Genomic DNA, 27103 nt, shown 5'->3' on the forward strand with positions numbered 1-27103 from the left:
ATGCTGAGCTGCTGCCCCTGGATCCCGAACTCTTTGATCTTCCTGCTGCTGTTACTCCCATCACTGCTTAGTACAGAGAACTTCCTGTACCAGTACCCTGACTGGAAAAACTACCATGGACTTGGCTTAGACCCCAGAACTTTCTACCATGAAAACCGGAACCCAAGGCATATGTTGTACCAAACGAATACGAATGTTGAACCATGCCAGGCCACCCCTGACATCTACTTTGTTCTGGATAAGTGAGTCGCTTTTCCTTATAAGGGACACTGAAGGCCTAGCCTCTGTAGGGGCCATTGTAGTCAGAACCCAGCTTCTGTGATTGGCTTACTTTCTGAAGGCAAGGAGGCCACAACAGGGCTTCTTGATGGCTTTGTACATAGCATCTTACCCCTATCTGGGCTTTCATTGTCCTCCAGACCACTGGCTGTTAAGATTTGACTCCTTAGCCATGTGAAGAGCTTACACAGGAGCTCTTCAAACATTATTGTTACCAAGTGGCCTGGCTGGGCTACCCTAGTCAGTCAACTTCGTTTTCCTACAGGAAGGTCCAGAGATAGTTCCTACACAGTGCTGAGTTTGCCTGGGCTAGTTCTTAGGCCCCTTTTGGCTATCAAAGGAAGGAGAATTCTGTGGATCTGGGCTGGGAGAGACAACCTGAACTCCCTTCTCTACACTTCCTGGAAGGCTAGGGTTAGATTTTCTGACCATCCAACCAGAACAGAAGATTGGGAAAGTCCATTCTGACTCCCCAAAATGCTTACATCTTTAAATATCTTGGGCTGGGGAGAAGCTTGGTGCTTCTCTGTTGGAGGGCATTCGTAGGTTGGCAAGGTGAGCAGGGCATTTGCTAGTGACAAGACCAAGATTCCTAGACCAGTTCTGTTCATTTCAAGCTTGGATCCTGTCTTGAGCAACGGTAGGTGAAGGAACAGGAGTCTAGCCCCAAACTTCTAAGTCAGGCCAGGAACATAGGGATCCTCCCTAGCCATTCAAAGAGAAACCTTTTCTCTGTCCAAGAACCACTAAAAACTGGGCACATCTTGTACTTATCACTGCTGAGGTTGGTATTCTCCTTTGAGTATCAAGGTCAGGTGGGGGAACGGCCCTTGTATGGCTGTAGAGCTGAAAGCCTTTTGGGCCAGCTCTTTTATAGAGTGATCCTTTTATCTGCCATCCCTTTGCATTGTGTCCCACCTACTGTGTGCACCCCACTGTTGGGTAGAGTAGGGAATAAGCCCTTCTGTGTGATAGATGGGAAGGACTGTGGTCACAGACAGGGGATGTGAAATATCACTAATTAGGCAGCCTAGTAATGCACTACCATGTTCACATGCACAACCTGCTGGTTTACAAGTGAGTGAGGGTAGATGTAATGTCCGACAGTATAGTGAGTATCACAACTCAAGGTACCTATCAAATGTTTTGCTTCTGAGTCCACTCCCTCAAAGCAGTCACATGCCAGCCTGCTAGATTCTTTCCTGTTGGTATTATGGCCTTGCTTATGCTAACAGGGCCACACTCAGTACCTTCTGTTTCTGTTTGAGGTTTGTAGATTACCTATCAATGGATAACTGGAGGAAGAGAACATTCAGTTTTCTCATAGTTTCCTGAAAGACTGTTTCACCCCCTACTCCCTTCATTATGGCTATAACACTGGGATGCTTTGACCTAGAATTTTAGCACAAAAAACACCTTCAGATGCCTGGTGACCACGTTCAATTTAAGGATCAGCACTAATCCACATATAGGGCAATGTTTTTAAAGGTCTAGGCCTCTGTATATCACACGGTCGAATGGTCATCCTTCCCTTTGGCCTTAACCGTCATTTTGTCTTGAGTTCTGGAATCCAGATCTTCTTCAATATCATCTTAAATTGAGAACTTCAAGTTTGAGAGTAGGGTGGATATTCCAGGTCTCTGTGAACCTTTGTGGAAAGGCACTCTTTATGGATAGACAAAAGCAGAAAGCCTTGTCACCTCCTGTTAGGGAAAAGGAGTTGTCTGGCACATTAGTTTGGGATCTTCCAGAGCAAAGTCTGTACTGTGTTGTTTTCAGAGTTAAAGATTAGTTACTAAACAATTGAAATGGGGTATATAAGAGCAGTGAGCAGTATAGGGGATTTGGAGAATTCTAGATTCATCCATACTTGGTTAGAATACTGTAATAGCTGGCTCTTCCTTTTGAAGTGTAGTCTTTCATCTATGGTAGAGTGAAGATCAGCTGATACAGGCTACTGGTAGGTACATGGGTGCTGTGAGAATGGTAGCCTTGTTGGTGTTAGGATCATCTAGCAGTAAGGTTTTCTATCCTTTTTATGCAGACTTCAGCTGAACAGAGGCAGAAGGAGGGTTTAATGGGGGGGGGGTTGCTCTTGGATATGAAAATGTGATAATATCAACAGTAAGTTGGCAGGACCTAGGATCACCTATGAGACATATATATCAGGGCATGTTTCTAAGAAATGTCTAAATTGGGTTAACTGAGATGGGAAGATGTTCTTTAACAGTGGACAGCACCATCCCAAAGGTTCTGGAACTGAATAAAGAAAGATAAAGCAAGATGTTAGCCTAATTTCTCTCTGCTTCAGGACTGCAGAACCAATGTGACCAGATGCTCCATGCTTGGGCAACCTAGTAATGCCTTTCCTACCACCATGATGAACTATGCCCTTGAACATGATACAAAATAAACCCTTAGGTCACTTTTGTCAGGGACTGTGTCACAGCTACTGAGAAGTGGTATAATTTCTGTGGAATAATTTCTGTGATAAACCAAACCACAAGATTAAAAAAAATTTTTTGACCACAGTTTTTCTTTCCTCTTGTCCTCCCAGTCCCCACCACCATCCCCTGTTCCATCCAATCCTCCTCAGTTTTTCTTCAGAAAAAGGTAATGCCTTCCATGGATACCAACCAGCCACAGTCTATCAAGTTGTGGTAAGACTAGGCACCTTCTGCCCTTATTAAGGCTGGATGAGGCAACTCCATAGGAGGAAAGGGTCCCAAAAGCAAGCAACAGACAGCCCCTGCTCCAATTGGTTGGAATCCCATGAGAAGACCAAGTTGTATAACTGTAGAACATGTGCTGAGGGCCTAGGCCAGTCCCATGCAGGCTTCTTGGTTGGCAGTTCAGTCTCTGTGGGTTCAAAGGGCTCAAATAAGTTGATTCTGTGGGTTTTCTTGTAACCTTGATCCTTCTAGTTCCTACAATCCTTCCTCCCTCTTCTACAGGATCACCAAAGATCTGAGTCTATTTAGGTTTTACTGCTGTGAACAGACACCATGACCAAGGCAAGTCTTACAAAGACCAAACATTCTATTGGGGCTGACTTACAGGTTCAGTGAGTGGTTCAGTACATTACCATCAAGGCAGGAACATGGCAATACTCAGACAGGCATGGTACAGGAGGAACTGAGAGCTCCGCATCTTCATCTGAAGGCTACTAGCAGAATACTGACTACCAGGCAGCTAGAAGGGTCTTAATGCCTACACTCACAGTGACACACCTACCCCAACATAGCCACACCTCTAATAGTGCCATTCTTTGGACCTAGCATATACAGATCATCACATTCCACTTCCTGGCTTCTATAAGCTTGTTCAAACATGAGTCTGTGGGGGCCATATGTAAACATAGCACAATGAAAAATACATTTTGTCCAACTTCAAAAGCCCCCCATAGTCTATAAAAGTCTCAATAAAATAAAAGTCTAAAGTTCAAGATCTCTTCTGAGATTGATCAAATCACTTAACTCTAATCTTCAAAGCAAGAGAGGAAACAAGCTGAGCAAACTCCAAACTCTGTCTCCATGTCTGATGCCAAAGTGGTCTTCAGATCTCTTACTCCTTTATCATTTTTGTTAACTGCAATAAACTTCTTTTCCTGGGCTGGTTACACTCCCTATCAGCAGCTTTCCTTAGCAGATAGCTAATGGCTATGGCATTTGGAACATCTTGGGGTTTCCAAGGCAACTTCAGTGTTACAACTTCTTGTTTCAACACCTGGGATCCACATATGATCTTCTGGGCTCCTTAAAAGGGCTGACATCAGTTATGCAGGCTCTGTAGCATTCTAGGCTCTGATTGATTTTACTTCACTGCCGCTTCTGTTCTTGGTGTTCATCCCATGGAACTAGAATCTCCAATACAACAGGGTTTTCTGCTGCAACTAGGCTTCACCAATTAGTCTCTCATAATCTCTCTTTACAGTGCCAAGCCTCAAGTCCTTTGTATGACCTCTTTATGCCTGGGCCTTCAACTGCAACTGAGGCTGCACCTTCATCAATGGCTTTCCATGGCCTCTCACAGTGCCAAGCCTCAGCTGCTCTTCATGACCCCTTTATACCTTTCAAAGTCAGTACCACTTGGGTGACTTTTACACATTACCAAGTATAGCTGCAGTATGTGGTACAACCTTGGCTATCTCTGGAACATAGCTTCTTTGTACTCTCAGAAAATATTTCCCAGAAGATTTCAGCTCAGTGATACTGGTCTTATTAACCACCACCAATTTCTCAGCTCCACCTAACCAGCATCAATTGTCCCAGTAGTCTCCTTCTCCTCTGACTATAAAGCCAGAGACATAACTGAAGCTTCTGAGTTCTGCTGGTTGCTGTAGCTGAAACATGGCTGCCTTGTTCTATTATATTATCACTAGCTTTATGTTTTCTAACTCCTTCACTGCCTAAGCTTGACTGTCCTGGATCTTACTCTATAGATTGACCTTAAACTCAGAGATCTGCATGCCTGACTCCTAGGATTAAAGGTGTGTACTATCACGCAGGACGTAAGCTTTTCTTGACCTAGAATTGCTTTGTCCAGGCTGGCCTTAAACTAAGAGATATGATTGCCTTTGTCTCCTGGGAATAAATGCTTGTCCTACCATTCCTGGACCTAAACTTAGCTGGGTAGGATCTTGCTCCAAGATCACCACTCCCTTAATCCAATTAAATAACTTTGAACACAGGATTCAGTACCATTTCACTTCCTGGTACCCCTTTAACACTCAAGCCATATATTTTGTATTTTTCCTTTCTCAGTTGATAAGCTTGTTTAAAATGCTCTCCATGAGATTTAACCAGAGAAATTCCATGATAGAAATTTCTGAGATTTCCTTTGTCAATGCAATTAATCTGAGTCTCTTCAACTTAGCCTCAGGCAGACTAAAGGGCCTGGCAGAGAAGGGCAAAACACAGCCACATTCTTCACTAAAATACTACAAGACAGTCTCTAAGTCACATATTGAAATTCTCCACTGAAACCTCTTGGGCCAGGTCTGCACAGTTCAAATCACTCACAAACACTCAAATCACTCACAACAGCAAGTCTTTCACATTTCTACTAGGATGGCTCATTAAACCCTGCTTAAAGCATTCCATGGCTTTCCAAATCCAAAGTCCCCAAATCCACATTCTCCCAATCAAAACCATGGTCAGGCCTATCACAACGATAACCCAGTTTCTGGTACTAACTTCTGTCTCAGGGTTTCACTGCTAACTGAACAGATACCATGACCAAGGCAAGTCTTATAAAGAACAACATGTAATTGGGGCAGGAACATGGAAACATCTAGACAGATATGATACAGGAAGAGCCGAGAGCTCTACATCTTCATCTGAAGGTTGCTAGCCTTCATCTGTTTCCATAAATTTCTGAGTGAATCCTCTTTGATTACAGCTGGGTTAGGCATTAACCTATAAGCATAGCAGAATTGTTTTGTTGATTTTTTTTTTTTTTTTTTTTTTTTTTTTTTTTTTTTTTTTTTTTGGCCAGGCAAGTTTGGTTCTATCTTGGGTCTGTGGTCTATCCATTTTCTCGGTGTTGGGGTCCCTCCTATGACTTGGGTCTCAAGCTTGGCTACTCCCAAAATTTCTGGACCACCTTTACCCCAGCACATTCTGTACGCAGGTCAAACTGTAGGCTGAATATTTGGTGGGTGGGTTGGTGTCCCAATCCCTCCACTGGAAGTCTTGCCTGGCTATAGGAGATGGCTGGTTCAGGAGTCTTATAGGGTCATACTCAGATTCCTGGGAGTTTCCTTCACACTAGGCTTCTAGCTCATTCCAGAGATGCCACAACTCATTCTACCATATGGTTTCTGGGAATTGAACTCAGGACCTCTGGAAGAGCAGTCAGTGCTCTTAACCGCTGAGCCACCTCTCCAGCCCCACACAAGCCATTCCAGTTGTCTCTCTTAGTACTCTGTATCCTCCCCTACACCTGATCCCTCCTGCTCCCATCCCAATCCTCTCCCTGTGTACTCTTGATGCATATTTTATTTCTTTTTCACAGTGAGATTCATGTTGTCCACCTTGAGACTCCTTTGTTTACTTAGCTTCTTTTTAGATCTGCAGACTGTAACTTGGTTATCCTTTATGGCTAATATCCACTTATAAGTGAGTACATAACATGTTTGTCTTTCTGGGTTTGGATTACCTTATTCAGGATGATCTTTTATAGTTCCACCCATTTGAAGGCCAAATTTCATGATATCATGTTTTTAACAGCTGAGTAATGCTCCATTGTGTAAATGCACCACATTTTCTTTTTTCATTCTTTGGTTGAGGGACATCTAGGTTTCCAGTTTCTGGCTATTATGAATAAAGCTGATATGAACATAGTTGAACAAGTTTCCTTGTGATATTGTCAAGCTTCTTTTGGGTGTGTGCCCAGGAGTGGTATGGCTGGGTCTTAGGTAGATCTATTCCCAATTTTCTGAGAAACCACTATATTGATTTCCAAAATGCTGTATAAGTTTTTACTCCTACCAGCAATGGAGGAGTGTTCCCCTTGCTCCACATCCTCATCATCATGAGCTGGAATTTTTGGTTTTTGGTCTTAGTTACTCTGACTAGTGTAAGATGGATCTCAAGGTTGTTTTGTCTTGTATTTCCCCGATGACTAAGGATATTGAATATTTTTGTAAATGCTTCTCAATGATTTGAAATTCTTCTGTCAAGAATTCTGTTTATTCTCCCATTTTAAATTGGATTCTTTGGTTTGTCAATGTCTAGTTTCTTGAGTTCTTTATATATTTTTGATCTCATCCTTCAGTCAGATGTGGAGTTGGTGAAAATCTTCTCTAATTCTATAACCTGCAGCTTTCTTCTATTGACTGTGTGTTTTGCATTATAGAAGCTTTTCAGTTTCATGATGTCCCATTTACTATTGATCTTAGATCCTAAGATGTTGGTGTTCTCTTCATGAAGTTGTTTCCTGTGCCAATTCATTCAAGGCCATTCCCTACTTTCTCTTCTATTATATTTAGTGTATTTGGCTTTATGCCGAGGTCTTTGAGATACTTGGACTTGAGTTTTGTGCGGGGTGATAGATATAGAACTATTTACATTCTTTTGCATGCAGTTAGATCAGCACCATTTGTTGAAGATGCTTTCTTTTTTCCATTGTGTAATTTTGACTTCGTTGTCAAAAATCAAGTGTCCATAGGTGGGTGGATTTATTTCTGAGTCTTTGACTCCATTGAACAACCTGTCTGTTTTTAGGCCAATACCATGTTTTTTTTTTTTTTTTTTTTTTTTTAATTTATTACTATTGTTCTGTAGTCAGCTTGAAATCAGGAATGGTGATACCTCCACAAGTTCTTTTATTGCACAGGATTGTTTTAGATATCCTGGGATTTTTGTTTTTCCATATGCAGTCAGCTATTGTTTTTTCAGGGTCTGTAAAGAATCGTATTGGAATTTTGGTGGGATTGCGTTGAATCTGTAGATTATTTTCAGTAAGATGGCCATTTTTTACTGTTAATCCAACATATTCATGAGCATGAAAGATCTTTTCATCTTCTTATATGTGTGATCTAAACTTTAGTAATGTTTCTTCTAAAAATGTGAGTGCCCTTACATTTGGGGCATAGATTTTCAGAATTGTGACATCATCTTGGTTGATTTTTTCTTTGATGAGTATCAAATCTTTTTCCCCATCTTTTTTGATCAATGTTGGCTAGAAGTTTTAGTTAGTTATCAGAAGCTTTCCTCTTGGGTCTATTTGCTTGGAAAAATATTTTTCCAGTCCTTTACTCTGAGGCAATGTCTACTTTTGTTGTTGGGGTTTGTTTCTTGTATGCAGCAGAATGATGGATTCTGTTTTCTCCTCCATTCTGTTGGCCTGTGTCTTTTTATTGGGGAGTTTAATCCATTGATGTTGAGAAATATTAATGACCAATTATTGTTAATTCCTGTTATTGATGTTGATGGTGGTAGTGTGTGTGTGTGTCTGTGTCTGTGTGTATATGTGTGTATGTGTGTGCAGTTTGGGGCTGTTGGGTGGGCTTTAAGAAGTGTTAGGTGTTAAGGGCATTGGTTGGTGTCTTTATTGGGTTCTTAGTACTGGTGTGGTCTTTGGGAAAGTAGCTGGAGTTGTGGGCAAGAAGAAGTCATATGGTTTTAAAGGCTTTTAGAACTGATGTGCAATCAAAATGTGAAAAAAATTGGAAATTTAAGCCAGAAAATTCATACAATGCTATAAATAGAGAGCATCATGGGTTACTTTAGTGGCTGCTGGGATGACCAGAATGCCAATTTGAATACAGGAAAGTGGATGATTTACTCCTGAGCTTTCAGAAAGGGATGGGGAGTCTGTAATCTGGCTAGATATCATTCATGGCATATTTTGGAAAAGAATATGATTGCATTGTGCTTGTTTTGAGTATGTAAGTGAGAAAAATGTTTAGCTGAACTGGAAATGTAGTTTAATCAGTAGGGTCCTTGACTTGCCCAGAACTGCATAAACTGGTGGTGTATACCTATGATCCTCAACACTTAGGAAAGAGAAGGATGAAGATTACACTTCTGAGGGCATTCTCAGCTATATATCAAGTTGGATGACAGCCTAGGAGACAAGAGACCTTGTTAAAAAAAGAAAAAGACTAATTTGTTTGGTGGAAGGAATTTCAAGATAAGATAGTGTAGCATGTGGGCTGTACCACACTGCTTGCTGGTCCTACCCAGTTCTCCAATGAGAGACATAGAAGCAAACCAGCAAGATATTTTAAAAATGTGGCTTTTTTTTTTAAATAGGGAAAGGAGAAAGTCTAAAGTTTCAGACAAGATGAGTTCTGAGAAACAGTTGCAATCATAAACAGTAGCATCAATAAAATCCTTCTGCTATTACTGAAAGAATAGAAAGGATGTCCAAGGGCAAGACCCAGTCCAGCAAAGCTTGATCTTTTGAAAATACAAATTCATCCAAAAGGGAGAGTCTGGACAGACATTGCCATTGAACTAGCTTCCTGCTGGAAAACAACCACTTAGTAGAGTGCTTCCCTAGGACCAGCACATGAAGACTGACGAAGTGGTGGTCTAAAGAGCAAGCTTTCATCATAAGCAACTGAACTTGGTTGTATTATTTCTGTAGTACCATTTTGTAGGCACAAAAGATGCAAAATTTGGGGTGGGGTGGGGCAGTAACAGGCCATGGCTCCAAGGTTCTAGAAAGCCACCGAGTCCAGACATGATGTGGTTGAATGAGTACATGAAGCTGAGGAGGCAAAGTCTATGTTTCAGTGAAGACCCTGGGGTGCTGGCAATGCCAAAACCAAGGGGCATATGCTGAGAAAAGCTGCAGACATAGATCAGACCCCAAAGAGAGGCTATCTGTGTTACAAGGGGTAGAGCTAGTAGTGCAGGGTTACCCAAGATAGGATTCCAAGACTCTAAGACCCCAGATGATGGAAATGATGCTTGCTCTGCTTGGTTTTGGTTTTTCTTTAGTCTGATTTTTTTTATTGTGGTGTCCCTATTCCTCCTTTATGCAAGAGCAAATCTCTACTTACACTGTGCATGTTAAAAACCCATGATTTGCTTTTAAATGTTATTGGAGTTCATTGCTTTGTCTCTGAAAAGATTACACACCTGTACTTTTAGTAGTGTTGGAACTGTTGAAAGACTATAGGAGTTTTGAAGTTAGAGTGAACACATTTTGCATTCTGGAATAGCCACGAGTTGGCAAGGAAAGAGAGGGTGGTTGAAGTTACAGAGTAGTGTGATTTGAAAATAAGGAGTGGACTGATGATGAACAACATTATCAGCTTGACAGGATCTAGGGATGCTTGGGAGACATATTTCAGGACACATATATGAGAGCATTTCTATATTGGATTAACTGAGGTGGGAAGACCCACCTAACTATGGGCAACACCATTCCATGGGCTGGAGTCTCAGGTTGGATACAACAGAGACAGCAAGCTGACCTCTGCATCCATCTCTGCTCTTCGACTATGGATGCAATGGGTCTCACTGCCTCAAGTCCCTGATTCTGTGATTTACCCACTGTGTTATGCTTTACTCTCAGGCTGCGAGCCAAAATAAACTTTCCTTCCCTATAATTTATTTTTTTTTTTGCCAGATATTTTTTCACAGTGAAAATATCTGGCAAGAAAAGTGACCGATTCAATGATGATTACACGTATGAGCATGACCTCCAGGAAGATCATATTCATGGGCACAAGGTTCACACTGGTGATGCACATTAGGACCTGTCAGTAGGTGCTCCTGACTCACACAGCATACCAAACACATGAGCTAACAAAACCCAGAGGATATGCCAGCTTCAAATTTTCCCCATTGTTCAGATTTCAGAGAAAATAGATAACTGCTGGGCAATAACCCCCCCTCTCTCCACACCTGAAATGTTTCTTGTCTCTTTCTTGATGTTAGGACTAACAAAGGTTTGTATGATTGCATAGGTCATTATTTCTGGGATGTGGGTCAGATATGGATACTACTTTATGAGCTGTAAGTTTGCAGCTTCTTTCCTCTGCTTGCTTTCTATCCAGAGACTGACTGAGAGGGAGAAACAAACCTGGGAGCAGGGATTTGAGAGTCAGAGCTGGAAGATCCTATAGCTCACATATGGATTGGGAGTTATGATATCATGATAGAGTGACTGGGCCTCCATCTGACCTCTTTTGGCAGCATCATCTAGAGAAACCCTTCTTGGCTCAAGATGGCTGACTTTGGTTGGCTAGTCAGAAGGCTAGGGTCCAAAATAGGCTTCATGCCCATCAACTGCAGCTAAGGTCTATCTTCCAGAGAAAATGCCTCTTCTGTGGGTGTTAAGAAATGGGAGGGAATTTGGAAATGGGCAAATGACATGATAAAAGAGTGCAGGTGACACACTGGTATGAAAAAGAATCCATATATGTTTGGGCCAATCTGATGTTCAAAAACTCAAGAGTACAACAAGATAATATGGCTCAGGCCTGAGTCATCCTTTGGGCCTATATTATGGGTCACAAGGACTTCTTATAACAGTAGTATTAAGTGAGAAGTGGGGCTGGAAATGGAAAACTGAGGGCAATCATGGAACCCAGAGAGGCTACATATAAACACTCAGGCTTTTCCAAATGAGACCCTTCCTTATTTCAAGAAGACACAGTCTCTACCTTCCTACAGTCAGCCAGACACATTAATGAGCTTCTAAGTGTCTTTTCATGAGATTCTTTCATTTCCAGCAAATGGGGCTGTTAGCCATCCTCTGCCCATTTCTGGCCCTGAAGAAAGTTACCTGTCATGTTAGTCTAGTGTGTTCAGCACTATTGGTACAGAGCAGCTTGTTAAGGAAGCTGATGCAAGGCTGGGAAGGTAGAAAGTGGGCAGGTCTACTGGAACCCTGTATCTCCTGAGGGATATCTTCTTTGTCTTCAGGTCTTCTAGCATGCTGCATGGCTGGCCACATGTTCACAAGTTTGTGCTGGATATGGTGACAAGGTTATCAAAGTAAGACTTGATATGGCAGATTTCTTTGTGATGCAGGGGGCCATGTCCTTTCACACAGAGGACATAGTTCTTGGATTTGGTTGGCACAAGAGATCCTCATAGATCCTCCAAGCTGGAGTGCTGAATGGGACAAAATGTACAGCACATCTCTTTCATGGTGATGTCTGCAGCATTGGCTGCTCCTACCTGGGAACTAGGTGTAGTATAGAGACAGAATCCATCTTCCAGGAACCCCAGGCTTAAAGGCCTGGAGGATAAGGGGACCAGTAGCTCAGAACTAGCACTTAGTTGCAGAGTGCTTGAGGTCAAAAGAAAAGAACAAGCAGCAAGCCATGGAAGGATGCGGGAAAGGAAGGATAGGGTCAAGAGAGTTTCCAGTGGAATGTGCGAATGAGATAACTTTAGTAATGGAGAAACTAAAAACAGGGCAGCCATTAGGGCCATCTGAAGAAAGTGGATATTCTCTGAGTCTAGTGAGTGTAAGTCAGTGGAGGGCCAGTCAGCTTGGGGACAAAGGTTTAGAGACTTACTAAGCCAGGCCAAGGGACTTAAATTTTCCAATGTGATCTATGAGGAGAGTCATAGAAGTTGGGGGGGGGGATTAGAGAAACCAAATCAAGATTAAGACCCAGCTGAGTCAGGGACTTGAGATGGGTTACTGGGGAGCTCAGTATGGGATACTAGATAGGTTTTCAAGGGTCCTGCGGGAGAGAACAGTGAATGGGGAGAAGAGGAGGCTGGAGGAAGAGCAATTCCTCAAAGCTGAGCTGAGATGCTAAGAAGTTTATAGTAGACAAGAAATGAGGAGGGAGGCTCTTAAGGAGGACTTCTCTTGCTTGCTCAGTGTGTGTGTGTGTGTGTGTGTGTGTGTGTGTGTGTCTGTGTGTGTGTGTCTGTGTGTCTGTGTGTGTATGTGTGTGTTTAAGCATGGCATGTATGACTGTAAACACACGTAGATGTGTTTGTGTTCAAGCACAGGGATGGAGTAGGAAATTAAACTAGCTTGCCTCTTTTTCCCAGGGGCCACATTGCCACAGGGTACAGACTTTCTCATGACATTTATTCAAAGTTCCTATGCCTACTAGATAAGGTCTCAAAGTGGAAGGGTTGAGACTAGGGAGATAAGAATCTTGGAGTACCCTCCCTGACATCTGGATGGCATCATGTGGTGGTGGTGTCTTCTCAAACATCTGCTTCTTTCCAGCGACAATTTGCGGATATCTATCATCAGCTACTCCTGTAAGGGTAACATCCTTCTGCCCATCACCGGGAACAGGTAAGTGTCCACATGAAATCTATCTTAGGCATAGTGTTCCAGGCCTCCGTGGAACTGAGGATTTGCAGAGACCTCCGTGAGGGCTCCCATAGGACTCCGCAGTGGCTAGTTGCCACATGCCTATATACTGATATGTACTGCAGCCTACCAGACTTCCCACTCCACTGAAACTCATAACCTTAGGCTTCCAGAAATCTCTATCTTCTTGCTTGTCTCCCTTCCTTCTACCACTTTTGAATCTTCTGTGGGACCTGGTTATGACCACACACAAGAGTGAGGAGGGTGGTTGAGTGGATGTAGATCTCTTACACAACCCTGGCTTGTGTGGAGTTTATTGGACTAGATCATCCTCTGTTTGGGTCAGTGGACAGGGAGATTGCTGGGAACCAGAAGGTTCTGGGGTCCAGGAAAAAGCAGCTGAGGCCCACTCTGGGAAGAGGGAACTCCAGGGTGAGAGCCCAAGTCCAAGGTTTTTTATACTACAGGCAGATAAGCAGAGCCAGTATCCAGAGAGGGAGGTGATTTATTTGTTCCTAGAGTACCAGAGAAAGGCTATTAGGAACTTCTGACTGTCTGAGAGAAAGAGCTTTGGATGCCTGACCTAGAAATCTATAGAATGAGAGAAAGAGAGTGAGAGGCATGAACATTTAGGATTAGGGGTGTTCAGAGATCTAGGAAACATCTGTTCAGGGCTTAGGGGAAAAGTGTGGAACAGTGAGTGAAAGAGAACATAAGCCAGGCCCATGGGGGATGACGGCTGTGGTCAGTTGAGAACACTGTTGGCTCCAGGAGTCCAGGGAAGACCTGATGTGCCCTTGGGCTTGTTCAGAGGTTTGAGGCAACAGAGATAACATGTACAGGAAAGACTCTGGTAGGAAAGCCTAGTGAGGCAGTAGGGGTCAGGTGGGGACTGGGCTGGGGTTGGCAGGCTGTGATTTGACCCCACTGGTTATAATGGATGTTGCCCTCACACTCCTTAGGTTGGCACACTCCCCGGCACAATGCCCTCAGAGCCCAGTTCATGGCAAGCTTTCTTTGTCCCCAATAGGAATCCCCTTGAGAGTTACTTGTGAGTCATCTTGTTGTTTCTGTACAGTTTTGTCACATTAGATTATCCTAATATTCCACTTCCTGTCCAAGACCAGCTACTAGACCTAACCGTGCCCACCTCAGTGTGTTCAGTTTTTAATAGCACCTGACAGGCCATGTTGCCTCTAGCCTAGGGAGCAACACAGATGTCTCACGGACAGCTCTCAGAGCCTGACTCTCAGGTTCAAGGCTTCCCTGTTGGGAGCTTGTGGAATCCACAGATGGACTCACATCTAAGTAAACTGTCTGCTGCCTTTAGCAGACTAGAGGAAAGGGAGTTAGGCCAGAGCTTTGTGATGGGGCAGTGGCTCAAGAAGAGTGACACGACCCCCTTCAGCACCTTTTACTTCAGAGTAAAAGGTTGATCAGAAGAATGGTAACCTTGACAGAAGGTTCCAGTTAAGAATAATGTACCTATGAGAGTTTTCGGCTTAGCCGATGACTGAGAACTTCTCCTGTCCTCCTACACCCCGCTGCCCCATTTCAAGCTGACTTTGTGCTCATGGACTCCAAGACTAAGGAAGGCCCAGGGCAGAAAGGGTAATATGGCTGCTTGCCAGGTACCCTCTTCAACCTAGGAGCAGATAAGTCATTACCAATAGGGTGATCCATATCCTATTCCTAGGGTCTCCACTGAAACTTAAACTTTATCTCCTCAGCTTCATGTAGTCTGATAACCAAATGGTGTAATATTCATGTACTCTAATACCCAGCCACATATTGTCACCCTCCATAGTCTTCATGTCACCCTTTATTTTATTTTATTTTCAGAGAAGAAATCCGCAAGGGTATCGAAAGACTAAAGTATTCCATAACTGCAGGAAATGGATTAATTTACCACGGATTGTGGAAGGTATAGATGGCAAGAACCACCTATGAGATGAGCCCCATGGGGTCATCTCACAATGTCCCCCATTTCTCCTTGTTTTCTTACAGGCAAATAAGCAGTTAATAAGGGCTGAGAAAAGAGGTGAGCTGCCCGCGCTTTAGTTGGGTGGGTCCCCGCAGAGCCAGGCTCCCCTGGAAATCCATTGTGCCGATTATCCAGGCTCTTCTAGTTCCTATAAAGTGCTAGAAAGGATCCTACTGTCCCTTCTCTGAGCTCAAAGGCCCCTGTGAACACAGGGCTGTGTTTGTGATGCTTCTGAGAAGGGTAGGAAGCCCCATACACCTATGTGTGGGTCTTGGTCATACTGAGGGTCTTTGGTCTACAGATGGGCTTGTGAACAGAAAGGGGGAAGTACAGTGACCCATGCATGGAAACCAGGGCTTGATGGCTGCCAGATCTTCCCTTTTCAATTCTTTCTTCTCTTTTGTGGAGTCCCTTGCCTAACACCTTCAGATCTATAGTCCTGATGTACTCTATTCACTGTTACCAACAGAACACCTCTAGGGCTGTGTCCAGAGTTAACACCAGCTTCTCCCTGCCTCACTGGTCTTCCTCAGAAGGAGGGTTTTCCTGATGCTCCAGTTGCTCAAAGATAGTCTTAGAGGTGACTGGGGTTCCCCGAGGAAACAGACAAATCTACCTGTATAGGCTGTTCCTGAACCTGTGTCTTATAGAAGAGATAGTGAATAAAATCCCTTCTCACTATGGGGATCACTTATGGTGGGTTCTGGGTCTGGGGTCCTGAACCAAGTGGCTAAGGAGTTGAGACAACTGTGCTGGACCAGATTGCCTGTGGGGGTTCCAGAGGTTCTTCTAGCCTTCCTTGAACCTCAAGTACCAAGTTACTCTTGCCGTCTTGCAGGTTTCCGGCGCCCCAGCACGATCATCTTCTTGCTCAATAGCCCTCTGAATAAACAGAACTTTGATTTTGCAAAGGTGGAGGTGAGCCCTGCCATCTTCAGCTGCATCTCTTTCATGCCCTATGTGCGCTTTGGTGGTTCATCTGTATCTCTTTCTCTCTCTCAGACTGATGATACTCAAAATATGGGATTCACCATTATCGGTGTGGGTACGGACCAGTCTGACAGAAATCAGGTAACAGGCCAGAGGACCACGTGCTCCTCTTGAGTCCTAGTTGAAGAACACCCTCTCAGAGGTAGTGATCTCACCTACCCTGGGGAATGTGAGCACTAGGTGGTCACCGCAGCAGTAAGGCAAACATGACTAAGGATGAGAGAGCTTCCTGTTCCCAAAGCCTGGGCTGTGAGCAGTGTCTGAGCCACTGGTGAAATCACTGGCTCTTGACTGGATGTTCAAGTCATGTCTTCTCCCTTTTAGATAATAAGTCTTTCAAGTCCAAAAAATGCGTTTATAGACAAGAGACCTGAGCATCTGAATGGCATCATTGCACCAGTGAGTGAAAGGGGCCTAAGCAGGGACAGGCCACCTCATAGGGTTCCCGAAGCCAACTCTCCTGACCTTGTCTGCTTTCCATATTTCAGTTAGCGACCAAGGTCTGTCCATCCCTTAAAGCTGCAATCACACGCATTATATGTATAAGAGGTAAGAGCTGAGGGGGCCGTTATGTTTTAGGGAGATAAATGTGTTGTGTGTGCATGCATGTGTTTTTAGTTATGCAGGAATTTACACTCAATGAGTATTTGAGCATATCAGTTTCTGGGTGGTGTATAAAGTTTTGTGTGTGCATGGTTTATATGGGTTTGTCATCTAGGCGTAGATGTGTTTATATTACTACATAATATGTCTATATATATTGTGTTATACATATTATATGTGATATGTATGTTTGGATGTATCATGTGTACACAGACTGCATATGTTGGAATATGGATAACTGTGACATGTATGTGTGAGGGGGAGATGAGAAGGCCTGGGTTGACTATGATTTGGGTATAATATAGTGTACATTGGGGAGGTTCACTCTATGATAGTCTAGCAATATGCATAAAATACTGTTTATCTCATAACAAATGTGTAACTGTTAAGCCAGGGAAAGGGTGCAAAACTCTCAAGGAAACCCAAATAGACCCACCATCCGGAGAAACTTAGATCCTTCCAGAAAACTCAAGCATTCAACATTCACAAAATGAGGTCACTCTCGTGGTTGAGGAATGAAGAGAAAGAACCAGGATAGCCACTCTGTCATTGGAGACACTCAGGGATATCTGTGACTGTGAAATGTCTATGAAGACAGCCATGTTCACTTTGGCTCACACTGAAAGGGCAGATGCCTGATCCCAAGGACTGCTGCTGACTGCATTCCAGTGACCACTGTCAGTGTGCAGTGTATTGCTTCTCTGTCAGGATCATGGCGAACTCAGGCTTGATCTCCATATGACTGGCATGTGTGAGCTGCTCACGAAGACAGGACAGGGAAGCCTGTGTCGTTCTGTATCCTTCAGCCTAGGCAGCTGGATGCTGACATATTTGTTCTCTCATGGAGCCCAACTGCTCTAGTCTTGGGCAGGCAGACTATGATCTTAGCTCTGTGATCCATGACATGGCCTAACAAAGTGCTGTGTGTCAGAGGGTCTATAGTGTACCCTCTGATGGATAGAAATGACATACATGGGCTGTCAGTGAGATTAGAGACAATGGATAGAGCAGGGACAGCTGCAGCTCCCAGAAGGTGGGGGTGATAAAGACACCACTGACTACATCCTGACATTCTGTTCTGCTTCTTGGCTCTGCTGCCCTTTGTCCTCCCCACACTGTGTGAGAGAAGATTGCTGAGTAAAGGGGTAAAGGGAGAAAGCCTTCCTTTATCACAGGCTTTCTTCTGTTTCTGGGTAATGGAGCCCTGTCTTGCAGCCTTCCTGACCGCTGCATGTCTCTGATTGTCCCCGTGGACAAAGAGGCCTTAGTGTCTGGGCATCCGTGACAGACTGCAGATGGAAAGATGTGTTATTTTCGATGAGACATGCGCCTCCAAGTATCAGTTCAAGCACAGACCTGTTAAACTGTCGGCTACTTTATGTAAACCTGCCACATACAGGATGCCTCTTATTTGGAGGGAAGTCCAGGCAGGAGGCTGCAACACCAAATGAGGCAGAATAGGCTGTTTCCTATGCCTAGCATGGGGTCAACCTGTGTTCTAGGGAGTCTGAGGAGGAAGGAAAGTCCTTGGTGTCAACTAACCTTGGGCATCAGATTCTCCCTGGTTGGAGGCCATTTTAGCCAGTGGAAAGTCGCAAAATGTTAGATCAGAAAGACTGCCTGCCGCACATAGCTCTCCTCAAGGTCCAAATGTTCTCACAGAATCAAACCCAGTGGTAGTTGAAGGATTTGGCTTTGACTTTGCCATGCGTAAAGAAGACGTTGTCTGCAGGTTCCATGTAGGCGGCATATTAACAGTTTGGGAAGGTAAGTGATGTTTTTGTTTTCTCAGTTAAGACTCCCTGCCCTTACCAACTGTCCAGCTGGATACTGTAGTCAGAGGTGGTGGGTTCAAGTAATAAAAGGGGGCCTGGCTGAGCTAATGGGGATACTGCCACCTTCGTTGGCACTTTTTACCAGTCTTCTTTTGAAATTAATATTTTTTAAATGATGTTTTTATTTTTCTTTTGCCCTACTACATTCATCTAATTACATATATTTTATTACTGGACAACCTTTTAATTTATTGTTGATCTAAAATTATTTCCCTTAATTCATTTTCTCTCAAATTTCTGGACTCCTCTTTTTTGTTATTATTACATATATATGGGTACAAACTGCTGAATCCATCCAGCATTGCATGTACGTGATTTCAGGGCTGAGTACTTGTGTACTGGATAATCACGTAGGGAGCTTCTCCATGGGGGTGGGTTTGTGGGTTCTCTCTCTCTCTCTCACTCTCTCTCTCTCTCTCTCTCTCTCTCTCTCTCTCTCTCTCTCTCTCTCTCTCTCTCTCTCTCTCAGCATCCCCCAGTGGCCTATAGGGTGGCTCAGGGTGGTAGACAGTCTTTTGTTTTGTTTTCCCTATTTACTGTGTTGATAATATTTTAACTTCATTGTTTTAATTTAAACTTCATAACTTACATTTTTCATGACTTAATTTTTATTTTTCTCTTTACATTTATGTAGGATTTTTCTTGTTTTTCCCCTCCTTTTTACTAACCTGATGTTATTTTCTTCTCTGTTGCCCATAGTTTTCTTCTCTGTTCCTCTATTTATCTTTTCACTTATTTAAACTCCCTTTGTCCCCTTTCCCTGTCTGGAACATAAGAATGAAGTCATGTCATTTTTCAGGAGAATGGATAATAGATCACAATATTAAGCAAAATTAGCCAGGACCAGAAAGACAAATGCCACATATTTTCTCTTAAAAGCAGAGTCTCTCCACCCCATGTACATGTGCTTACACATGTGTATGCATGTCTCTCTGTGCATATATGTATGTGTGTGCCCATTTGTGTGTGTGCATATGTGTGTGCTCTTAGGTTATAAGACTAGAATAGTGATCTCAGACCCAGTAGGTGAATCCTGAGGTATAGGAGCTCTTACTTGGGCACCAGGGTGCTGTTTAATGTATGGATGTTGAGCAGAGTTGGGGCTCACCAATAGTCTTTGGATTGAAGAGGATAGGGAGGAGATTGTTGCTTGTTGGTCAGACTATCAGCTCTGCTAGTGGAAGCCAACAGTGATACATCCATTGGTAGTTTTGTCATTTTCTTTCAGATTTTCCCCCCATCAATATAACCAAGACACTTGTTACTTGTCCTGGACCAATTGTACATTCTGCAGGACAGTAAGTAGTCCCTCTGGATGCCTTGAGGGAAGAGACCAGTGGTCAGTGTTTACCAATATAGCATGGGGTGTAGGGTGTCCCCTCTGCAGTAGAGCACCTATCAGCTTGCAGGTGGGCTTTTATACCCTCCCATTCAGCCCAGTCCTTGCTTAGTGGTGCACAGCATCCAGGCTCCACTGAGGGCAAGATTCAGGAGATGATGTGGCTGAGGGCCAGAATGTGATCTCTAACCATCTCTCTGAAACAAGACAGCAAACTCTGGTACAAGTGAGCATGGTAACACCGTGTACACCTCCTTAATGCCCTAGTTCATTGTCTCAAAGGCCATATGATGAATGTGCCTCTCATTGTCTAATCTGCAGCCCTTCACCATTATTGCAGAGGTTCACCCCTAGTTCCTCGGGAAATGAGCTCTCTTTACCCACAGTTCTGCTCTCCAGTAGTTCAAAGTGCCTGAATTTCAGTATAAGCGTGAGAAGAACTGGGGTTATCCCTTGAGTCAAGCCCAAGGTCCTTGTCACCAGGCTGTTTCTCAGTGTCTGTCTCTGTGTTAGAGCGATCCATATTCTACTCAGCCTGGACAGTGGAAAAAACTTCCTGCATAAAGGTTTATACGTTGCCAGTAGGACATGTGTGAGTACCCATGGGACTGTGACCCCATCTGTGCAGTTCATCTGGTTGGGCAGGTCTAGCTGGGAAGTCAGAGAGTGGGGGGGTCCTATGCAGACCACAAGGATGACTTGTATACAAATGGCCCTTTAACATTGGTGTCCCCAGTCCAAGAATACAGAAGCCTCACCATTGCAGTCAGGGTGCAGATGATAAGAATTGGAGCCCCAGACATTAATGTGGCCCCGCAAAATATCCTGGGCCCTTTGTTTAGCCTGATTGGTGAGCCCAGTGCAATGTGACAGGAGAGTGTATCCAGGAAAAGAGAGTTTCCCTCATCTTTTAAAAACTCAACAGAGGTGAACGGCATCCCTGGATTTGCCTGGCTCACCCCTCATGTTCACACATAAGCTGGGAGGATGGTATTGAGGTAAGGAGGCCACGGCTTCAACCCCCAGCACTGATGTTACTGGCATTTCCCAAATGTTCTTCACTTGCAGTCAAGTAGTTGCTGGGTCCCTGGTCCCTCATGTCTGTTGTTTCTATGGCCCTTGCTCTGAGCAAGCCGCTGACTCAGTAGAGTTGGACCAGCTGCAGCCTACTCTAAGAAGCAACTAGGAGAGCAGTCCTGATCCTGAATTCTGTGGCTTGAGCCTGAGATCTGAGCTTGCCAAGTGCCCATAAAAGGAGGCACTGCTTAAGTCACAAGATGGGGTTTAGAGGGAGAAAGGTAGTAGCACCAGGGTGTGCAGCTGCAAAGGGGTGGGGTAGATCTTAGTCTGGTCTTACACTTTGTAGGCTTGCAGCCTATCCCAAAAATTTGGTCACCAATAGTTCAGTGTCATGTTAACTGAAGCCAGAGCAGGCCAGATGTGGGATTGCCTGGTGTTCTATCAGTTTGGAGAAACTGAGAATAATGGGGAGAAGACAGATGGGAAGCCAAGTGGCAGACATCTAGAAGGGCCTTGTACAATTGCCTTCAGTCTCTGTGGGATGGAACCTGCTAGTTCTTTGTGGGGAGGGGTCTCCAGTTTTGGAAGACAGTGGCATATAACCATATAACCTTTCCTTCTCATAGGGCAAAAGCCTAACTACAGCTAAAACTGCCAAGAAAACTACCCCCAAGAAAACCACAAGTAAAGTTACCACCCCCAAACCTCCAAACCCTCCAAAACCTGCTATAATCACTAAACCCATTCCAATGCAACCAAAGCCAAGCATCGATAAATTAATTTTTGCCCCTGTAATCCTGGCCCTGCTGCTGCTGCTGTTGCTGACTGGTTGTTTGTGGCAGCTGTGCTGTGTTTCGGTGAGTGCTCGCTGCCTGCTCCTCCCGGGGCCCAGGAACACGCTGTCCATCCAAGAGGCATGGACACGAGGAAGCATCACAACAACAGAGCCCAAAGAACTGTCAGGTCCCATCTCTATCCAGGGAAGTAGACAGTAGAGAAAGCCAAGACTAGCCTGGAGGTCAGGGGAGACTAAGGCATGAGCTTGTCTTAGAGGAAAGGAAGGGATGGGTTCTGAGGCAGGTGAGATTAGGGCAAGGTATGCAGTGTTTCAGCTGCTGGGATTCACCTTTACCTGCCCATTACTTCCTACCCACTGAGAAAGATGGGACGGAGTAGATCAGCACAGGTGTGGGAACACACATAGATTCCAGGATATGTGCATCCCTGCTCCAGAACAGGCTCTCCCGTCTGAAGAGCTAAGGCAGAGCCCGTTCTACACACACCAGCTTCTTTTGTCTGTTTTACCCTCCAGCCTGTAGAGGAGCTGCCCCCACCCAAGCCCCAACCTCAGGTAAGTCATGCTTTGGATGCTGACACTGTCACATGGCTAAGGATGAACCCATTCTACATACACCAGCTTATTTTGTCTGTTTTACCCTCCAGCCTGTAGAGGAGGTGTCCTCACCTAAGCCCCAACCTCAGGTAAGTCATGCTTTGGATGCTGACACTGTCACATGGCTAAGGACAATGACCTTCAAGAGAGGCATCAGAAGACCTGCACTCAGGAAGAAAGAAGGGCAGAGGAGCTCCAGGGTCAAGAAATGGGCTCACAGTGGCATCATTCAAAGACAACGTCCTACTCAAGTTTTAGGATCTCCTGCCTTAGCCACACAATTCGAACCCTGAGGAGCTGCTTCAGCATATGCAGCTGTTTCTTTGGACTCTAGTTTTTAGGAGACCTCAGAGGACTCTGATGCTGAGGTTGCAGCTGGGCTCCTGAGAACAGAATTCCCTGTAAAGCTCTGGTTCCCATTCCTATGTTGGAGGCCTTTAGATCTGTCTTCAACCCTGTCAGGGTAGAAGAGTTGGCTGGGATCAGCCTAGGAACCTGAGGAATAAAGAGAGTATAAGAGTTCCAGATGGCCCTGCTCTGTGAGAGATGTCCCTAGAAAAATACAGGGACAAGCTGGGTTAGCATCTGCAGCTTCTATCAGGTAAGGGCCAGAAGTTGTAGAGAGGCTGGGGCAGGTGGAGCCTGGATTTGGGCTCAGATAGGAACAGCCTCCCTGTCTTGGCTGCACTGAGCTGGTTGCCTGGTCGAGGATGCCCCTGCAGAAGCCAGAGACAGATGGAAGGGACAGCGACCTGCTAGTGCTGGCCCACTGTGCAGCAAGCAGGCCAGACTTCTGCCAGCAAGGCTGACGCAGGAAAGCCAAGGACTCAGAAGGAGGCTGTTATTAATTTGTGGAGCTCCATATATGAAAACTGTGATGGGGGCTCTCTTCTATTCTTCCTGTGGACCACCCATGCTGTGGGATACATCCTTTCCTTTATCCCCAAAATAATAGCTGAGGCTCCACGGTGCCAAATGATGTAAAGACAATGACCAGATAGGGGTTTCTCTCCTTTCAGCCCAGAGACAAGAAACAACCTCCTCCAGTGTCTCCCCCAGCACCCACAGTACCTGTAAGCCCACCCCCCATTGTGATCATCTGCTGTTGCACCTGTCGTGGCTTGTATGTGAGCAGAGATGTGGAGGTGCGTGGACTCCTCGGGGACTGTGACTTCAGACTGCCTGGGTGTGGGAGGTTTCAACTCTAGGGAACAGGCTCTGAATTACTGTGTCTGAGAACAACCACGTGCTGACCCTCCCTTATTTTAGGGGAGGAGAGCATGCAGGAAGGTCCCCACAGCATCTAGGTTTTGGGACAGTGATGACTGCCCTATCTGGCCAGTCCCTGGGCCATTTTCTTAGCCCTGATCACATTTCTGATGTGGGTGGGTAAGTCAATATATACAAGCTAACAAATCTAGGGACAATTAAAAAAAGAAAGACCAGTCTCCAAACACTTTTGTCTACCATGAAAATTGGACAAAGTCCAGTGACCCTGACCAACTAGCTCTGAGTTCTTTGAGAACATAGAAAAAAAGCTGACTCAGTGGTTCTACTGCCAAGATGGGACAAAAAGTTAGAGGAAGTAGAAGGTTGACATGGAGATCCTAACAGGCATCACAAAACCTTATAGAGTTGACCTCTGGTGGGCAGGCAGTCCAAGTCTCCTTTCACCTAGGAGGTTCAGACCTAAAGGAGGGAGAGGCTTGCCAACAGCCAGGACCCTCATCTCTGGCGTCTGCTTGGCTCTGCCCTATTCCTCCTTGGTCCTGCCTCTTTGATGGAGCCTGTTTGCTTCTAGAAGCTTGCAGTTCCTTTACAGTGTCTCAGGCTAGCTGAGACCTAGTCTTGCCTATCTCCTGCCTATGGCATGAAGCACAGTCAATATAGATTCTCTAGAGAAAGAGGCCACTGGCCATAGTCCTAGTCTGGCACACCAGGTGGCCTGTATGCCCAGCATTCTAGCCCAGCCCTACTTACTGCACTAGATCCATAGAGTCTGAACTTTAGATCTGATGTTGGGGGTTCTCAACCCCTAGAGCTAAGGTTCTTTTGCCCTCTATGCTTTCTGCCTCCGTCTGTGTCACCTGCCATTGAACAAGACATAGGCTGCTTACCTGTCTCTCCTATATGGCCCTTGGTGCAGGCCTTCTTTGTTCCCAGGGACCCTCTCTAGATTTGAGCCAAAATTATGGCTCCCCTAAAGGCCCCTGCTTGCCATTACACACAACTTGGGCCTCTAAACTTTTCCAAAAGCCAGGTACTGGTTCCTCTCACCACAGAGACACTGCTGTGTCTGATTCTGAAACTGTCCCATAATGACATTCCCAGGCAGTTAAGGTTGTAAGATTCTTTCTCAGGAGCCCACTTGGGCTCTTTCTCAGAATTCTTTGGGTTCAGAGTCCTAAGAGATAAAGATTCTTGTGCTTTGGGGGGCAGAGGCCATACCCTGATTCTTCCTCATGATCATGTTTCTGCTCTTCAGGGCAATATGACTGTGTACAACTTCAACCCCCTGCGCTGCCCCCAGTTGCCATTGATATGGCCTCAGTACAGTGAACAGGTGAGTGGGACCCAAGGCTACTCCCATGGGGCAGAATGGCCTCTACCTTTTGTCTGTGGTTGCATTCTGGGACTGTAGCTCAGAACCGTGTCTCAGCATGAGGTGAAGAAGAATGTTCAAGACATGAGACCAGGCACTCATAAGCCTCCTAGACATGACTCCTATATGAAGTCAATGACTGCTTACTTTGGCCATGGTTGATGGTCCTGTCTAGCCAATAGTGATTCCATTTATTAATTTAATAAACATTAAAGCTCTCTCTCTCTCTCTCTCTCTCTCTCTCTCTCTCATTTGCCTGGGTGTGAGTGAACGGACAACGGACGTTGTAAGTCACGCTCAATTGGTCTCCTAGACTGGTTTACCAGTGGTCTCATGGGATCTGCCTATGTCCCACACTTAGTATTGGAGTTAAAAACATACACTCCTATGCCCAGCTTTTATGTGGGTGCAGTAGATGTGAATAAGGTCACTCTTACTGTCTTCTTTACTCTGATACAAAACATTCCTTGTACCTGCTCTGTGAGAGAGCAGCATCCTTCCCTTTGAATGGCTGTGGTTCAACCTACCTGCTGATAATCCCCTGTCCCAGAGCATCGTGGTCCCTGTACTTGTTAGAGACTTAGCGCACTGAAGTACGGATTGACTTCAGTGAGCTAAAAATCAAGTTGTTTTCAGGATCCCAAACTTGCTGAGGTTGTGGGAGAGTCCATTTTCTCACCTTTTCTGACCTCTAAAACTTCTGCCTCAGCCTTCCATAATGCCTGGCTCTTTCTTTACCTTCAAAGCCAGAAAGGTAGAGCCTTTTGGGGCACCCAGCTCATGTCATTCCCTGGCCCTGCCACCTGCTGGGGTTTACATATGCTTTTCTTCCACCTCCACCATGCCTCCCCGCACCAAATCCTTAGTTGCACTCACAGAAATCCTCTGTTGAATAAGCCACAGAGACAAATTTTCTCAAGGTCAAAACTCGCAGGCCTTCCAGGTCTTCACACCTCTTAGACTTCTGTTACCTGTACCACATCTGGCAGGAGAGTGCACGAGGGAGGGTGGGACGAGGGAGGGGGAGCGTGGGAGAAGAAGGGCCACCGAAGCTTGCACCCTGATGCAGTAGTGTTCCCCAGCACCCAACTAAGCAACTGCAGCTTCAGAGTCTGGTTGCAGTAGTTTATCATTGTTCTCTCTCCTCATTTTCCTAGGAGCTCCTGAAGAAACCCTGCATCCCCAAGGTCAGCCTGCTACCTAACGAAGAGCATCTGCCTCTAGCTTCCTGCTTTCAGTGCCACCATCTCCCAGCTAGCTGCTCCAGGCATCCCTCTGGGCTGAGACAGCTCACTCTTCCTTCCCGGGCTCCCAGAGCCCCGAGGTGACCCCCACCTACCTAGTGGACATCTCAGGTGCCATCAGGTTAAGACCACGAGGTCTTTGCTGCTATATTCTGTGTATTGGGGTTAGGATTTTAATAAAGAAAATAATAGATTGGGATTTGTTGCTGCTCATTAGCAAATATGTCATGAGATCCTCTTCTTGACATGTGTTTTTGCAGCACCTGCCAGAACAGGGCTCTCTAGTGTCGCATGACTAGACAAGGCCCACTAATATTTCTGATAACCCTATCTTTATCTGTCCCAAAGGGACAGGGTGTATGTTCATGTGAAAACATTTCTGCAAGACTCCCTTTCTCCTAGTTTTTGAGTTACAAAGACTATTTCAGTCTCTTCCTTCGGTTTTTATAAAGAAAAGCATTTGGATTTCTTTTCATGTATTGAACCCTGTGACCCTGGCCTCTACTTTCAGACTACTCCTCTCTTAGATGTATTCTAGACAGAGGCAAGGCCACTTCAGGACCAAGACTTCTCTTTCCAGATTAATCATGCCCCCCTCCAAGGCCAGCAGATTTGAGGGGATGCTCTGGACATCAAGAGATAAATATCCATCATGTACTTTGTCTCTGTCGTCCTATGCTCCACGAAAGGTGTGCCTCATGTGAAGTGGTCAGCCATCCAGCCTGCCCAGCTGTGTCCCCATGACTACCCAGCTGCTAGCCACACAGGGGCAGACAGGAGAGGCTGGCAAGCTACTATACTATAGATTCTGCGCCTGAGTGCTGAATCTCTTGGGCCCAGGCTTAATATGCCTCCATTTTCAGACTCTTTCCTGGGGTACCTGTGAGAAACTCTGCTGGTTAGATATTTTAGCAACTTGATACAAACTAGAATCACCTGGAAAGAGAGAACCTCTGTAGAGGGATTGTCTCCATCAGATTGACCTGTTTCCATGTCTTATGGGCACTTCCTGGCTTTAGAACTTCTTTGCCTAGAAGCATGCCACCTAAAGTGTGCCCAGA

At 45.0% G+C, this 27103-nt stretch overlaps 1 protein-coding gene across 1 annotated transcript; it reads left to right on the forward strand.

Moving 5' to 3' along the window:
* LOC308428305 (anthrax toxin receptor-like) lies at nucleotides 1–26126 on the forward strand (the record flags this gene model as incomplete). The annotated part of the gene is made up of 17 exons (XM_080926729.1): nucleotides 1–242; nucleotides 11667–11738; nucleotides 12943–13014; nucleotides 14875–14956; nucleotides 15040–15073; nucleotides 15855–15934; nucleotides 16019–16087; nucleotides 16331–16405; nucleotides 16495–16555; nucleotides 18272–18376; nucleotides 19673–19742; nucleotides 20297–20375; nucleotides 21430–21660; nucleotides 22116–22154; nucleotides 23216–23341; nucleotides 24682–24759; nucleotides 25956–26126. 17 exons carry the CDS (start codon nucleotides 1–3, stop codon nucleotides 26124–26126), a joined length of 1686 nt encoding a protein of 561 aa, XP_080782855.1.
* Between the last annotated feature and the right edge of the window lie 977 nt (nucleotides 26127–27103).

This window comes from Micromys minutus (genome assembly GCF_963924665.1).
Source record: "Micromys minutus genome assembly, chromosome: 12".
Classification (NCBI taxonomy): Eukaryota; Metazoa; Chordata; class Mammalia; order Rodentia; family Muridae; genus Micromys; species Micromys minutus.